The following is a 19,485-nucleotide window of genomic DNA, read 5'->3' on the forward strand; positions in this document are numbered from 1 at the left end:
CCTCCCACCGGGCAAGCATCCCATTGGTTGCAAATGGATTTTTCGCATCAAATATAATTCTGATGGGTCCATTGAACGCTACAAGGCCCGGTTAGTAGCTAAAGGCTATAATCAAAATGAAGGCATTGACTTTCAAGATACTTTTTCTCCGGTTGTAAAGCAGGTTACAGTCAAAGTTATTGTTGCTCTTGCTGCTCCCTATGATTGGCCTCTCATTCAGATGGATGTTTACAATGCTTTTCTTCAAGGTGACCTTCATGAAGAGGTTTACATGTATTTACCTCAGGGTTTTGACACTCCAGGGAGCAATCATGTCTGTCGGCTGCTCAAATCTCTTTATGGATTAAAACAGGCTTCCCGACAATGGAATTTGAAACTCAGTGAGGCTCTCATCAACACTGGTTATATTCAGAGTCGGTATGATTACTCCATGTTCGTTAAAACATCCGTAACAAGATTGTAATCATGCTTATCTATGTTGATGATCTCTTGATCACTGGGAATGATAACTCCATGATTGAAGACTTGCAAGTTACTCTCCATCAGAATTTTAAAATGAAGAACTTGGGTACTCTTAAGTACTTTCTTGGAATTGAAATTTCTAGATCAAAAGAAGGTATCATCATGAATCAATGGAAATATGCTCTGGAACTTATTGCTGATCTTGGTTTACTTGATGCAAAACCTGCGCATACACCCTTGGAGCAGAATTTAAAGCTGACAAGTTTGGAGTATGATGCTGCACTGGATATTCATGATACTAGTACGGAATTAACGGATGCGAGTGTCTATCAACGACTCATTGGGAGACTCTTATATCTCACCAACACTAGACCAGATATTGCTTTTGGGGTCCAACACCTTAGTCAGTTTATGCACAAGCCAAAATGGGAACATTATGAAGCTGCTTTACGTATTGTGCGATACCTTAAAAAAAGTTCAGGTCAAAGTATTTTTCTTTCCTCTGAAGGCACCACTGACATCCAAGCCTACTGTGATTCTGATTGGGCCTCTTGTCCCATGACTCGCAAGTCCGTCACCGGATATTGCGTCAAACTAGGCAATTCCCTGGTTTCCTGGAAATCAAAAAAACAGACCACTGTGTCTCGCTCATCTGCAGAAGCCGAATACCGAAGCATGGCCACTACTGTCGCAGAGTTAGTCTGGTTAAAGGGTTTATTAGCTGAGTTGGGTTTTCATGTTTCCAAACCTATGTTGCTACACTGTGATAATCAGGCTGCCCTTCAAATAGCTTCGAATCCTGTCTTTCATGAACGGACCAAGCATATCGACATTGATTGTCACTTTGTTCGTGAAAAAATTCAAACGGGCGACGTCGTCACACACCATATTTCTACAAATGAGCAAGTGGCCGATTTGCTTACTAAAGGCTTAGGAATTTCTCAGCATCAATACTTAGTGTCCAAGTTGGGACTGAAAGATATTTTTCATCCGCCAACTTGAGGGGGCATGTTGAGAGTATATGTCTGTTATAGTAGCATTTATGTACAGTTAGTTATTAGTTAACAAACATATAATTAGCAGTAGGGTTAGTTATGCTGCAGTAGGGTTAGTTACAGTCATGTGTATATATTTACTACTCTTCTACTTGAATGAATGTATCCATCATTAATCTTACATTCATTTTCTTAACATGTTGAGATCACTAGCACCTTCTTGCATCTTTCTGTTTTCATGGAAGATCATTTTTGCTTTATAGATATGGTGAATGTTCCATCATGGTTATTACTCCAATATCGAACTTAAGGATCCATTCTGATGAGATTGAAAAGAAAGATGACATTGGATACAGGTAAATTTAAAATAAGTTTTGTGATCTGTTTGAATTTATACGTAGTTATTGTGCTGAAATCATAAAAGAATAGAAAATCACTATTAATTATATTAAGTTAAAATATGTTTATATATAATAAATTAATTTTTTACCCGTGTGTGCTGTATGTTTTAATTTTTAAAGATAATATATTTGTAATATTTCAAATATAATTTTGAATAATATTTGCTACATTGTTAGGGTAGTTTTATACTTTTCACAAGTAGGATTACGGGGTTGACAATAATTTTATAGGGACATTATAGTAAAATATTAAAAATAATTTAAAAAAGAGATACATAATAATTTTTAAAGCTAATTATAGAATAAAAAAAGTATTATACTAAATATTAACCCATATAATTTATACTTTAATTATGAGGAAGAAAATTTGAATCATAAAATTATTATAATATGTAAACATATAATTAATGATATAAAATCTTTGTATATATATGTGATACAAGTAAGTATGCAAAATTATTTATGAATTAGTTAAAGAAATATTTAGAAATTTGAAAGTATTTTAAAGCATATTATTTAGATTAGATATTTAAAACTGAAGAAACGGAGAAAAGGGTTTCAATTTTTTTTGAGAATGAGAAAAACACTTGTACGACTAAAGCATATTAGTTAGTATAATGTACATAATTATAAGTATTTGATTTAAGGTTTAAGGGAGTAAAAGTCTTCAAAATTTTTTAAAAAGTAATTAAGTCCTTTTTTATTTTATTTTTTGCACTCAATTGAGCACTGTCACTTTCAAAATGCATCAAAGGCCCTTAAACTTAAAAAAATAAAAACAATTAAGCCCTTACTTTTTTCCACTTAATTGGATATTTGAATTTTCAAAATGCATAAAAAGACCTTTAAAATTTTTAAAAAAGTAATTAAGCCAATGCTCTTATTAAAAATTAGAAAAAATAAAAATTTTAGAAAAATTATTAAATTTTAATAAAATATAAAAATTTAGAATTTTATGAAAATTTAGAATTTTTTATAAAATTGTAAAAAAATTGTAAAATTTTATAAAAATCATAAAAATTTAACGACTCTAATTTTTTTCCAATTAAAGTCATCACGTGGCGAAAAATGATAAAAAATAAAAATCAATAAAAGTTATAGAAAAATTATAAAATGCTTCTTTTGGTACGATAATTTGTTATAATTTTTTTACTGAAATTTACATTTCTTTACATTTTGTATAATTTTCTTGCTACTTTATAAAATTTTATAATTTTTATATTTCTATATATTTTATATTTTTACGATTTTTATAATTTTTTCTAATTTTAAATAAAAACAGGGCTTAGTTGCTTTTTTGAAAATGTTTGAGGGTCTTTTTGATGCTTTTTGAAAGTTCAAGTACCCAATTGAGTGCAAAAAAAATAGGGGCTTAATTGCTTTTTTCTTAAAAAGGTTTGAGGGCTTTTTTGATGTATTTTGAAAGTTGAACTACCCAAATGAGTGTAAAGAAAAAAAACAAGAGCTTAATTATTTAAAAAAAAAAGTTTGAGGGTTTTTTGCACCTTAAACCTTCATTTAATTATATGTGTAATTTTGTAAAAACAATTATATGTGTAATTATATAGAAGCGTAAAATAAAATAATTTGTAAATAAATTTTAATTGTATAAAAGTTTTTTATTACTGTGTAAATAATGTGTAACCATAAATTTTAATAATAAGTGAGTAAATTATAATTTTATGTAAAGATTAAATGATTAATTATATACACAAATAACATTTATTTTTGTAAATACATTTGGCCTATATTTGAAAGAAAGAAACACTATTTCAAGTTAAAGATATCGTATCTATTTATTGACAGTAAGTATCTAATTTAGTTAATGTTGCGATTAAATGGTATTATAAAAATGTAATGAAGGAGGATAGATGTTGTATAAAATTTGAATTATAAAATAATTTTACATAATAAAATAAATTTTTATTGGTATTCTTAAAAACTAAAATTTAAATTATTCTTAAAAGAATTAGATTATTCTTAAACAAATAAAGTTTAAATTATTCTAAAACAAACAAATTTAAATTATTCTTAAACAAACAAATTTAAATTTTAAAAAGAAATTTAAGTTTTTAAGGAATAGAGTTTTTTTTAAAGAATTTAGGAATAAAAGTTTTAAATCATATAAAGCAGTAACTTTGATTTATTAAAAATGAATGTACGGAATGATTTTTACTACTATGCCAAACCATTATACATGTTGTATAATTGTAAAAATGAGAACAAATGTAGCGAATTTGAGTTATCTTATAATTTTAATTTTAGAAATTAAATTTTAAGTAATTTTATTGGTAAAATTTTAAATATTGTAAAAATATAAATTTGCCTTATGAAAAAAGAATTTACGATTTTTGTTTGTAATATGGAAATAAATGAAACATGGTAAATTAAAATAGAAATTGGAAAAAGCATTAAAAAGTAAAAGATGTAAAATACTAACATAAATAATTTAAATATAAAATTAAATATTTAATATATTCATATAATTCGATAAAAGATTATAATTCCATTACGTCAAACATTTAATATCCAAAGGATCTGCTTCAAATATTTTTAAGCTCTTCCTTGTAGTTACCGGTTGGTTAATGAAAAATTCATAAAGCATTCTCTTTGAAGAAGATTAACCCTTTCGTATTATATAAGAAATAAAATCAAAGTTAAAAAACAAGAAAATCAATTATGTAAAGGAATGAAATATGAACAAATTATCACTTACAATTTATTTTTGTCTAAATCTACAACTTCAATTGATTCCAATGATTTGGCTCGCTCTCTTTGAAGAATTTGTCTTTTCCATTGGAAAAACCAAAATGTTTGTAATAAGAATATGTCTACAAATTGAAGAATAAAATGCAATGGATATAATCAAATGTAATAATATAAACATTAAACCAAACAAAATAAGACTTGTATTTGCAAGTACTTACTATTCCTTGATGCAAAGTTTTTATTACTACTAACTTCAAATATATATATTTTTTCTAGAAATGGAGATAGTATATATGTAAATACATGAAAAAATATACGATTGGATTGGTGAAAGCAAAATATATTTTAATTAATGTATTTACAGTAATATTAGTTAAATATATGTCCTTTAATTTGATTTTATTCATATTTAATTCGTGATATATGTTGATTTTATTCATATTTAATTCGGTTTCTTGATTTTCTTGAAAACAAGCAAGTGAATCTTGATTTTCTTTTTCCTTTGTATGCGCATCTAAGGCCTTGCTAATAAAGTGAACGGTTCCATTTAGTTTCATACGCATTTGCTTGGTCTTTGACCTCGTTATTGGGCCTTGTGGTAATTTGAGCCCATCATGTTCTTGAGCTTGAGTTGGGCCTTTGTGACTTGTATCATATGTTGTCTCTAGTAAATATATTTAATACGTGCTTTGTTTAAAATTTCTTGAAATTTGTAAATGTGTTTAATATTTGAGTATTATTAATTTTGTTGAGTAGTATTCTCTTGTATTGTATTAAGGAAGATATATGGGGATTTATACACATTCCTACTGCTATTATTACATCTCACAATAAGGCCCACTATTTTGTCTTGGCCTTTGGGCCGAGGATATTGTCATTCCCTGTCCTTGGTGATAACATTTTTTGGGCCTCCTTTGGTTTATTGGATTCTTGCTTGCGGGGCACATGGTCTTTTATTTTCTTATCTTGGGACTAACTCTCCCAATGAACCTCGCACCTGCCATTCATGAGCAGGGGTCCTCTTTGCAGACATGGCTCGCAACCTCGTCCCTACGAGGTTTACGCGAGCTCTCCTCTTGCGATCTCATTTGTGCGAGGCTTACGCTGGCTCCCCTGCGCGAGCTCTTTCTGTGAACATCTTGTATTCCTGCGAGGTCCTCAACTGACTGTGCTTGTAGGTGAACATTCTCTTTTTGGGTCGGAGGTCCGGATCCTATCGATCATTCGGACTGTCGGTTCCCAAATCCTAACAATCTAGTTCCCCCTTGGTGGGCCTAAGAGACGTTATAAAGTGGCGGGCCTTAGGTCCATTTCAGACATAGCTTGCTTGGTACGCTGTGGGGCTATAGTGTATGACAACTGCCTTGCCATGTGCGAATCTAGGCATTGGGTGCGTACATCCAGCCGTTCAGATACGAATCAGTTTTTTGTGCTTGCATCTGGGCCATTGTTTCATTTCTGGTTACCCAAATGGTTTCAGGGGTCTCCCTTTAAAAAGGAGAGGTTGGGGTTTTAGGTTCCCTACCGTTTAGCTTTTCTGCAAATCAGAATCGAGGTGATTTCATGAATTTCTCTATTTCTTAACTCCGATATCTATTTTCTCTCTTGTTTTGTTCACAATATGGTAAAAATGAAAATAGCTCATAGCCAGATTGTCTTGGCTCGTTCGATTTGAATCATCGTGATTGAAAAACCTTATGCCTACACCACAACGCTGGAGGAGATGAAGCAGTGTTGCACCATTCCTTACTTTGCTGATGATTTCTCCATTCCCTCGGGGTTGCACCACGTATGTGAGGCGATGAAGAACAACTTCCTTCTTCCGTTGCATGTCCTGGAAACGGGCTTCGAACTTCCTCTACACCCTTATTTTGCAGTCTCCTTAACGACTATAGGCTCGCTCCTGGTCAGCTTTCCAGTTTCTCTTAGTGGTTCGCCATGGCATATTTCCTCGACTGCTCTCAGCAAGGCGAGGTACCTATGCTCTCTGTCTTTCAACATTTGTATCAGTTGAAAGGGTTCGATCTGGGGGAGTCTGCAGGGTTCTACTATTTTCTCCCGTTGGAAGGCGTGAACAATTATCAAAAACCAGTGTAAGAATCTTCGCTTGAACGGGGGAAGTATATCCAAGTTCCCAGCCAACTTAGCGAGGGCTTATGGGTTCCCCACCAGATGGTCCTCCCCTATAGAGGATATGTACGCTTTCTAGAGGAGCCTCGCCACTGATGAGGCTGTCGTGTAGTATCAGAGGTTGCACGTTGGTCGCGTGTGTAAGAGTATGCCCAAAGATCAATCATGAGATGGTTATAATAGCATACTTGATTTATCATGTTTATTAATATAAGGCGTTACCATTATTATTTTAGTTTCTTTTCTGTGTGTATAATAAATAAACTGTTTTTATAATATTGTCATGAGAATAATATGATTATTCTTAAAAGGTCCTTAGTCAAGTATTATTGTTGGCTAGGACAACAATAATGCATTAAGGCTAACATGTAGTTGATTGATGATAAAGAGTTGTCATTGATATGGAGTGTCAAAATCAATGCATGAATATGTGTGTTAGAGAACAACATATTGGACTGACCCGCTATGAGTATGTTTCTTGGATTATTATGTAATTGTCATAACATTACTCATAGTGATTAATATGTATATGATCCTCGGGCTTAAGATCATCATTATCCCAACATCGTGAGTTGCATATTTTGATACAGTCAAATGTACACTGTAACTAGTTGTTCTATAAAGGCTGATGTTGGATATGCCACAATCTATGTACAGGGATATGGTTTATCAATATAGGATAAGTCCCTCCTACATAATGGGAGTAATATCTTAGGCCACTTGATTGAGTGAGACTAAAAATGTATGGCCATGCTAAAATAAGTTGATATGAGATGTCATACTTAATTGTATATCATAGTCTACTCAAGATATCAAGGAACATGGGATGGACTATGCAAGTGTGACTATTCCATAACTTGTGTCAATTCCATAGATAAAAGGACTAAAGGATTAATGCATGAAAGGTTAATCACAAAAGATTATGTCGAATCATGACTTCTTGTAACTTAGGTAGCAATGATGCATTACTAGATGCCACTCATTGTTTGTAACATTAGAATCGTTCTAGTATTACTGCTAACGTTACAAGAACCTACAGGGTCACATCCTATGGTTGAAATGAACGGAATAAAACATAGTTGGTATTGTGTTTGGTTGTCACATGAATTAAATTAATTATAGAATTAACTTAATTGAGCAATCAAATATCGAACATATTATATGTACAAGAATGTTGTACACATAATGAGAACACAGTTCTATATATATATGATGTGAACCAGCCTTGGTTGAATGAGTTGAGTCGCTTTCGTTGCCCGATCGTCTAACGAAGAAGTTTCGTTCGTCTTGAGGCAAAGAGATAATCGTTCGATGAAGTTGTTTATGGTTCAATTAAGGTTAAAGGGAATTGGTTTATGTAATTTGTTTCGGCTAAGAAAAGAAGTAATACGATGGAAAGGTATGGAACTTCAGTTTAATGGGAAATGGATGGATTGGCTTAAAAACAAGAAAGAACCAACACAATGGGTAAGTGTTGCCCCGAATCTTGTATGTTCTTAAGATGGAAAATGGACGAAGATAAAGGACCTCGACCCACTATCTATCAAAGATAGGAACCTCGGTATAAGTTGAATGCCACACTTTGGTTGAAAGTGATAAGTTCGGTTTTGCAAAGAGCAGGGTTGACGCCACTAAATAGTAGATAAGCCAACGGAGTCTTTGGACGAAATTGAGAGAAGAAAATCTCACAAATATTCAATATATTATTAAATTGGCAAAAAGTCCTTTTACAATGAAAAAACAACAACTATTTATAGCTTAATGTATAGTAGCCGAATGGACAAATTCTAGGCTTAATTTCTTAGCAAACATTGAACTTAATTCCATCTTTAATTCATGAATGATGGCCAATGTAGGTTCGGCTGAATGGTGACTAATAGGCAGCTTCTAAATGAATTTTGGAGATTCATGCAGCAGCTAAATTCGGCTAATGAATTTAATGGACTCATTCAATAGGCAACTCTTGCTGGAAAGTGACCAACATTAAAGAAGAACTTGAGCAGCATTTTTAGGTGTGAATGGACGGTTTTGAAGAGTCCCTATGGTGTGAACATGGCTGAACCGAACAGCCATGGTGTGAACAGCTTTTATGCTTCCTTGAGAAGAGAATCGACCAAGCCTTGAATGGATGAATAGCTTGAACACTCTTGGCCGAATAGTTGTCTTGAATAATCCCAAATTAATTCATCTTCAATGCATGAAATGTACCAGCTGCAAATGCATCTCCCCATGCATGAATCTACATGCATGAATCTGCCCAATGTATCTTCAAATTCAATTTGCACCTAAACAACACACATGAACTTAATTAAATTAAACAAATTAAGTGAACCAATTTAAAACATAATGTGAACATACTAATTAACATTGGAACAAATTAAATTATAACTAAACAAGACACATTAATTAATTTGGACAAAATTAAAACATGTATTAAGACAACTTTAATTAAATCGGACACATTTATTTCAACTAAGACAAAACATATTAAATACTTGTAATAGTTTAGGACACACTTATGAGCTGTAGTAATGCTTAAATAAATGCAAATATAAAGACCGAAAATTCCAAAGAATCGAATTAGCTAGTGAATAAAATTCACTTCCAAAGAAAATAAATAGAAACTAAAATGAGTGAAAGAAATTAAACCGAGCTCAAACGAGCTGAATTAAGCTCATGTGAGCTAAACTGAGTCGGGAAAACTAAGATTGAGCTTGTTGAGCTGAAATTGAACTTCATCTTGCACTTGGGGCCCTCGTGTTTAGGCCAATCTTGATGGCAATGAGTGGTGCCATAACATGATGTGATTGGGATCACATCAATATATATATATGAATTTGGTTCGTATATAAATTTAAATAAATATAGTTGACCAAAATCTTTGTTATAATTAATGTAGTTATAATTTTGGGTTAAAAAAATTATTATATTTATTTATTTTAAATATGATTATTATGTTTAGATAAATATATATACCAATTAAAAAACCCTAAAAAAAAGAGATTACGTATTTTTGCTTGTGAGGTCTAGCAGCCGTCAAGCAAAGTTTTCTCCAAAACAGTTTTAGAGATTTTCTTCCGTTCATTGTCAAACTGGGTGGATTACGTAGAGGTCAGGATCATAAAAGGTTGCGGCTTGGTTCGATAGTAGATTAGAGTTCTCATTATCGAGGTGTCACTGTCTACTCAAATTAAAATTACAGTAATTTCGAAACCATTATTTCACCCCAATTCGTTCCTCGCACATGGATCCATGGGTTGGATCGCTGAAATTATTTTTTTATTATTAATTTTTGCTGCGCCATGGGGGTACCGGCATTCCAGCAACGTGTTGGCCCTGGAAGAGGTTTTAACTACCAGGAATGTCTTCAGATTCTGTCTGGAGGATCTTAGCCCGAATGGTTAGAGGGCTGGTGACAACCAGGAGGTCGCGTGGTCGGTTGGTACACTACTAACGAGGGACACTTAGCCCCATGTTTCCTCTGACTAGTTGGCGATGATATTGACGGGATGCTTGAGGGAGCTTGCTAACTTCTTCTACCAGTATTGCGAGATAGCGCTTTATCATTTTGCCCTCCCAAAATTTGATCAAGAGAAGAGGGTTGGAGGAAGTACTCACTTGTCACTTACTTCTACTGATCCTGGGGTTCTTGGTGGTGTAGGGGGCAATCAGGGCAGTGAAGGTTGTTCAAGCGACACTTACAATGATAGCATCTCACACGAGCTCAACGAAGCCATGGACATTGATGCTTTAAGAAGTAGTGGTCGAAAGAGGCGTAGGACTTCGACTGGGGCCGCACTTGTCAACCCCACAAGCAGCAAACTTCCCAGAATATATTGGGCTCTCTTCAAAGGTTCAAGGAGAACCTGCTCCTACATATCCAGGTTGCCTCTTGCCCCTTTGATGTTCGCAAGGTGGACTTCGATGCGATTATGGATGTGGATGTGAGCTGTAACACCCTTAACCCGTATTCGTCGTCAGAATAGGGTTACGAAACATTACTATAAAAACATAACTTTAAAGCATACATTTGCAAAATTTTATATAAACATATCATAATTCATTCATATACATGCATATTGTCCCTTAATCGAGCCTTCGAGGCCTTAGGAACACTTTAGAAATGATTCGGGACTTAATCGAAACATTTGGAACATTTAAGAAAAAGTTAGAAAAATTGAGCTGTAGGGGTCACACGGCCGTGTGACCAGGCTGTGTGACTTACACAGCTGAGACACACGCTTGTGTCTCAAGCAGTGTAATAATTGAAATAGGGACACATGGCCATGTCCTAGCCCATGTCTGTGCTCACGTAACTCTTCAAGTTGGGTCACACGGCCAAGCCACACCTCCGTGTGCCAGGCCGCGTAACACTCGAAATGGCCTCACATGCCCGTGTGCAGGCTGTGTAACTGCCTGACTTGTAACCTTTAAAAACTATAGGGGACTCATGGCCATGTCACATGGCCATGTGTCACACACGACTGAGACACACGCCTGTGTCTTAGGCCGTTTGGGCATGAAATTGGCCAAAATCAAGCCATTTCCATCACCCATTTCAAACATGCACCTACAAGCAACTTACACCTATGATCAAGGCACCAAACCATGCATAATATGACCAGTTCAAATGACCAAATTCTATTCAACCAATATGCCATATAGGCACCTCAATCACAATCAAACAAATATACCTAAACTTATGCATAATTGGCCATATTTCAATCATATACATCTAACTCAATTCCATAACAAAACATACCATACTTGACCACATTGCATCTACTCCATCACATACCAAATTGGCTATTGAAACAAGCATCAACTTAACCATAAACATCAACAAGATGCCATAAGTACCAAAAGTGTATAAACCATAATAACACATATACATGCTGAACTTATCAACTAACATAAACCACAAGTCCACCTATACATGCCATTATAACTTTGGTCAAAACATCAAAAACTACCGATATAATCACTGGATAGTGTGATAGGTCTTCGACGAGCTTCCAAATTGATCAAGCTTCCGGTAATCTATAAAACATAGGAAAGAAAACTACGTAAGCATATAATGCTTAGTAAGTTCGTAGATCATGAATATAACTTACCATTTCAATGCATAACCTTATAATTTAAACATGATTCAATCCAACATAAGCTTACACTAGCCTAAGCATCATCAACAATAGATGTTAGTGCTTTAACACATAACTCAATTGAATTATCACATGGTAAGGTAGATTTGCATGAACATAATACCATTGAATTCATACTTTCCATAAACATAAATATACATTCATTGATTATTATCATTTAATGCCTTTCCATAGGTTCATAACATAGTCGATTGGAACATTTACCATTCCTTCCTTTTTTTATGCCCATTGAACCATTCAGAATAACATCGGATACGTGGGAAAGCTCACACAAAGTGTGCTAAACATATAACCTTTTCTTTCCTTTTCTTTTACATCGTTACTCACTCGAGCCGTAAAATGGGTCCACTCACACAAGCTGACGGTCAAAATGTAAGCTACACGATACTGCTCACACAAGCTGATGAGTATTCGCAACAAATGTCAGACTTTAGCCATCGGTAGGACATTTAGGACCAGCACCCGAAACATGTTAACCCTAATATCATTTGACTCCTATATATTCCTAAGGTTCAAACGGGGCTCAATAATCTTTGTAACATCGTTGGATTTCCATAATTTCTTTACACGATAAATAACATAATAACATATATATCAAAATAACATTAAAACATTATTTAAACATACGAACTTACCTCGATAACAAAGATGTCGAAACAAGATGAACTAATCTGAGGCTTTAGCTTTTCCTCGATCTAGATTTGTACGAGGTTTATCTTGATCTATATAAGCAAATTCAATCCATTTAATACTTATACTATTCAATTTAGTCCAAAAATTCATACTTTTGTGAAATTACACTTTTGCCCCTAATATTTTAACTTCTTTAGAATTTAGTCCTTAAGCTCGTAAATTGAAATTTATGCAATTTCATCCACATTTCATGCTATTCAAATTACTTAGGGAATTATACAACCTCATACAAATCAACATTTCACAAATTTATCATGTTATTTTACTACTTTTACAAAGAAGTCCCTAATTGATAATTTCAGCAAAAGTCATTTTACAAAACTTTTTTATTTATCAACAAAGACTCAGAATCTTTCATTAAACTTCAAAAACCATACAAACATGTTCATGAAAAAACCCTAAACCTTTAACAATTTTGCAAATTAGTCCCTGGGCTAGCTAGATTAAGCTACAACTATCCCGAAAATATAAAAAATCATTAAAAATGGGACAAAATCACACTAACATGCTAGCACTTGAAGTAGACAAATGGAAGAACCCTAATATGGCTTTATAACCTTCAATTTTCGATGGAAAAAGAAAATGAATGAAAATGAAATTTGTTTTGTTAAATTTTAACCTTAATTACCTAAATACCAAAATAACCTTTAAAAACTTTAATAATTTCAATAAAACCAATCCATGAATGTGAGGAGCGTTGCTGTGAGCTATTTCTTACTTGAAATGTTTTTGAAAATTTTTTATATGCGAACCTTAGTTCTCTTGCTAACTGTGTTGGAGGTCGCGACTCTTCGCTTGCGAACCTTGGTTTTACAGCTGGGAGCTTTGCTCTCGCTAACTATTTTGGAGGTTGCGGATCTTCGCGTACGAACCTTAATTTTACAGCTGGGAGCTTTGCTCTCACTAATTGTTTTGGAGGTCTCAGCTCTTTGCTTGCGAACCTTAATTTTAAAGCTGAGAGCTTTGCTCTCGCTAACTCTTCTGGAGGTCGTGGCTCTTTTGCCTGCGAACCTTAATTTTACAATTCATCAAACCTATCAAAATATGTGCATATTTATCCATTCACCAATCACTCACGCCTAACCTATTTCCATACCAAACTTACCATATTTGACTACATTTATATCATTACCAATAGTTTATGACTACCTCAAAGCATAATCCATCTTGGCCACATTGTAAACATACCAAATATGGTCATTCCAAACATGCATCAATTTAACCATATTAACAACCACCAACAAAGCATCAAAATACTATAAGTACCACAAATCCAAAGCAACATTACATGCCATAAACATAAACTAAAACATTAGATATAAGTCCACCTATACATGCCATTATAACCATGAAAAAAACATCAAAATCTACCGATATAATCGCTAGATAGTGTGATAGATCTCCGATTAGCTTCCAACCCGATCGAGCGTCTGATAATCTGTAAAGTAAGAGAAAGATAACCACATAAGCAATGAATGCTTAGTAAGCTCGTAAAAACTTTAATCATAATATTCCATTTCAAATATGAACTTATAAGTCATAAATAAACCTATACCAATGCCTCAAGATTTATCAAACTATATAACTATCAACTCACAAATGAACAGGTTCATTAACATCCCAAATACTTTCCATTAATAGCATAATATGGTCTTATAAGCATAATTACATAATCATCAACCTTTTCTTAAAATGGTGAATCATTTCATTTACTTACTTACCATTCCATTTGCTTAGCATAAGCTTAATTACGTTATCAATTCACAAATTAGTGTATTTATTTGTGACATAAATAAACTCACATATATCATAAGTAAATTCCTTCCTTACAAGTAAGTCATTTAACTCAACAATCCTTTTATTTCATCATATTTAGTCTCATTTATGAACTTATCATTTTAATATCTGTTCTCACCCGTTTCATTTGCATAACACACAAGACATAAGCATAAACATTAACCATAACCACAAGCTAGTGCATTTAAACATAACTCTTTCACATTTAACTACTAATCATTCATTATTCATCATTCATTTCAAACTTTCCTATAAACATATCATTCGGAATCACTTACTTTCACTAAACAAGATTAAAGCTAAATGAATAAATTAATCATACTTATATGTTTACGAAGCACTTATAGGCTTAGTATTGGAAATGATTCATTGTATACTTCTGTACTATAATAATTCAATCCAAAATCATTCATATATGTATATATACATATATCTGTAACCGAATAATCATCAATATAACGATACTCACATATGATTAAGTAATTCATTAAACACTTAACATTTACTAATATCTTGACTATACATTAGCCTTTAACATTAAATTAATTTTGTAAATTCCATTCACAATTAGCCTGATGAACTAGTAACTTGACTCGGATACTCGGGTAACTACACCACACCAAAGGCATCATAGATGCATAACAGGAGCACCGAGGTGCAGACAGGGGCACAAATGTGCAAATAGGGGCATCGTAGTGCGAATAGGGACACCAAAGTGTATACAGGGGCACCGAAGTGCAAACAGGGGCACCAAAGTGATAACAGGGGCACCGAAGTGCAAATCCCGTACAAGCATGCATGCTAACCCTATTGACATGCCAATCGTATCCTAATAGTTACTACGTTTAATCGGGCATTTCATGTAATCCATTACCTTTATACATATTTATCAATAAGGGCACTTCATTGTTCCTGTACACATAATATAATATCAATACATATATTCATATTGTCAATGTGCCATCACAAAGATTGTCATTATCCATTATTCTCTTTCATATTTCTCAATACACATACTATAACAATTCATAATCATTCAAATCACATATATCATATTTCATAAATATTCAATATTTTCTAATAAATCTTTTCTCACTTTATATTCGGTTATAATATTTCAAGTTCCAACTCACATTTTAAACATCATATATAAGTATATTCATTCATAAATTAGCAACAACATTATACATATATAGGTATGTACAATTCTATATTTACTGAACTTACAGCTAAATTGAAGAAATAACTAAGTACAAGGGTTGTTTGGTAATTTTCTCTTCTCTTGATTTTCCACTGTTCTTGATCTAAATTAAGAATTTCTTTCAATTTATTAATTTGGATAGTAAAATAATTTATTTTATACAATTTAGTCTTTTTACGTTTTTACAAAATTACCCCTAACATTATACTTTTATTCAATTTAGTCCATGAGCCTAAAACATGCAAATTAACCATTTTTATTGCAAATCATGCCAACTGAATATTGATAGCATCTATTTCAGCCCATGTTTGCAACAATTTCAGACTTGAACTATTACTATTTCAACAATTTAGTCCTTGATTGGCAAATTCATCAAAAATCATTTAACAAAATACTTTTAAATACTAACCAACACATCAAATTCATCATTTAACATCTAAATTCACAATGATTCATCAATGACAACATTCAAGATCTTTAACAATTTTAAAAACAAGGACACAGGTTAGCTGGAACTAGTTGCAACGATCTTAAAACATAAAAATTATTAGAAATGGGTGAAAAATGACTTACCATGCATGCATTAAAGCATGGCCAAACCTTGGTTCTTCTTGCCATGGTGTTTCGGTGTTAAACAACACATGAAGGAGAAAACCCTTTAGTTTTCTTATTTAATTAACTTTTATTTCTTTCATTTATCTTTATCTTTTAATAATAATATTATAGCATACAAATCACATATAAAATTAAAAGAAAATAAAAATTTAATCGTCCACCAACTTAAGAATGAGTAATTTACCCATTAAGGCCATCCAATTATAATTCTTTAATCAATTGACACCTTTAAACTAATTGCGATTGACATTTTCAACTTTTACGATTTAGTCCTTTTTGCTTAATTAACTATCCAAACATTAAAATTTCTTCACGAAACTTTAATAAAACCTTAATAACACTCGTAAATATTTATAAAATTATTTATGGCTCAATTTATAGAAACTAGGTACCGATATCTCATTTTCTAAAACCACTTGAACTTAATTAATCATTTATATAACGTAAATTATCAAATAAAAAACTTTTTTAGAACCATATTTGAGTCGTAAATATTAAATAAAAATATTTATGAACTTGTCGAATTTGTGGCCCCAAAACCACTATTTCCGATACCACTAAAAAGCGGACGGTTACACTGGAGGTCTGTGCAAAATTTCATGAACTTCCCTTGGAATTGTGTGCCGTTGACTGTGGCAATAGTACGAGGTATCCCAAACCTGTGGAATATCGACTTCCACATAAATGACTCTACTTGCCTCTCTGTTATGGTTGCGAGAGCCTTTGTGTAACACCCCTAACCTGTATCAGTTGCTGGAAAAGGGTTACGAGGCATTACCAAACAAATCACAACTTCTGAACAATTATACATGTACACATGTTTGATTCTCTTGAATAAATAAACTTTAAATAATACAGTTAAATAATCACTTACAAATCTTTTTTTTAACATATAACTAATATATAAGTAGCCACTTAAATCATAAGCACCAAAATCAAATATATCCCATAAGCATGTACGCACAACTAAGATAATAAAATTATCTCATTCTATTAATCCATGCATGAATCATATAAATCTAATAATTCAATGCACCTATCATTTGACCATACTATATTCGGCATATCTAGCTTGTTCAACTTATGATCACATTGATTTATAAACCAAAAGGACTAACCAATTTAGCATACAAAATATGCATATCTTACCTTTCTGTAAAACATCCATTCGGTTAACAAAAATTAAACCAAGGGATTTATTTAAAAAGAAAATCAATTCCAACAATGACAACCCAAAATTTACCTAATTCGCATATAACTCTTTTATTTTCTTATTGCATGAATTACTATATTTCTCAAAAGTATACCATTATGCGCACAAGCCAACTTTGTATGCAAACAATTATGCATATTTGAACCAAAAAACTATTCATTTGGTGCTTTACCAAATTCTTAGCCAAACATAAACATGCATATAATTCTGTATAAAGTCAATTCGTATATTATGCAAAAATTTCATATCATATTAAAAACATCAAAACTATGCGTTCGAGCAAATAACTTAGCAACCATTTGACTAATACATTGAAATTTTCCAATCGAATTAAACATGCTAATCTCTCATAATTTGCAATGTTATCAAACGTCATATTAAGACTAATCCCAAAATTTTCTATTCACTAAGTACAAACAATTTTAATAAATCTAAATGAAATATGTTTCATATAATAATGCAAAGCTTAACCGAACCATCAAAATAATTATAGAACATGTTACTTACTCATAAAATAAGTCACATTAAACTAAACATAAACACCTAATATTTAAACATAACATATATATATATATATATAAACTTTCCATCACAACCCAAAACCAAATAGTCAAATCACAAATGAATTAAACAACCTTACATGTTTATAATAAGAACATCAATACCAAAAATTTATAAATAATTCTTAGCAAAATATACCAACAAAACTCACATATATAAATACAAAACATAACCGAATATTACCCAAGTATATTCACTACTCACATCCAACCTTTAATCAAAACACACCATTAACCAATTTAACATATTACTAGACACAAGATATATATATATATACCGAAACCTATTCAACCAACCAAAACCATACAAAATCATCAAGCAAAGGCATAAATTTCAAGATTTACAAAATGAACAAGCCATTTTCGCATGGCTTATTATATACATGTCCAAAATCAAACCAAAATACATAGCCTATACATGCCATAAGTTCGAAATAAAACTTTTAAAAGTACCGATAGTAGACGACAGTGTGAATGACTTCACTGACAATCCCCGAGCACGTAACGACCTCCAAAATCTAAAAAAAAACAATGACAAATAAAAATACAAAGTAAGCTAACTTAGCTTAGTAAGCCTTAAGCAAATATATATAACATATAATTTCATAAGCAATTTATCAAGGCCGAATATACACATATATAAACATCACTAATACATTCACAAATCTCAAATCATTTTTGTCATGGCTAATCGTTTATACATGAGCTTCCAATCATATACCTATAATTAACATAAGGCTGAACATACCTTTCATATACACATATATACTTATAACAACATTATGCATTATTTTTGTTATATATCAAACAAACTTACTTACCTAATTATCAAATAGGTAATTAAACATCACGTACCTGATCATTTTAACTCATTAATCACATTCGACACCACATCGGCATAAAGCCTGTGAGGTATAAAGCTTATTAAAATACACCGGCATAAAGCCTTCTAGGCACAAAGCCAGATATGATACACCAGCACGAAGCCTGCTAGGCATAAAGCCTGATATGGTACACCGGCATGAAGCCTGCTAGGCATAAAACCTGCTATAATTCACCGACGTAAAGCTTGTTAGGCACAGAGCTCGAATATCACTGATACAAACTCTGTCTTACTCATAATTCATATATAGGAAATGCTAATTATTCTTTAAGGTTCATACTAAGCTTTTCCAATGTCGTATCTCAGTTAAATCGAACTTGTACCCAAATCTCGCAAGCATTTATACATTTGGCTATTAATATGAAAATTCATACAATTAAATTCAGCATATAAAATTCATATACACTCTAATTTAACGATGTTTATTTGCTTATAGACTTACCTCAGACGATGAAAATCGGAACAGAATGATTAATCAACGACTTTGGTTTTTTCTCGATGCAACTCCAATTTCTTTGGTTCTTGATCTAAATGTATTCAAAATAATCTAATTTAAATATAATTCCATTCAATTTAGTCCAAAAAAACATAAATGGGTGAATTACCATGTTGCAACCGACATTATACATTTTAGTCCAAATTTCACCAAATACAAAATACGCAA

The 19,485-nt window shown here is 32.4% G+C and overlaps 1 protein-coding gene across 1 annotated transcript; it reads left to right on the top strand.

The window, feature by feature from the left end:
* Positions 1 to 465: 465 nt before the first annotated feature.
* On the top strand, positions 466 to 1,464 carry LOC105789602 (uncharacterized mitochondrial protein AtMg00810-like). Its single transcript, XM_012616976.2, has one exon. It carries the CDS (start codon positions 466 to 468, stop codon positions 1,462 to 1,464), a length of 999 nt encoding a protein of 332 aa, XP_012472430.2.
* Positions 1,465 to 19,485: the final 18,021 nt, after the last annotated feature.

The sequence above is a fragment of the Gossypium raimondii genome, chromosome 2, assembly GCF_025698545.1.
Source record: "Gossypium raimondii isolate GPD5lz chromosome 2, ASM2569854v1, whole genome shotgun sequence".
Lineage (NCBI taxonomy): Eukaryota > Viridiplantae > Streptophyta > Magnoliopsida > Malvales > Malvaceae > Gossypium > Gossypium raimondii.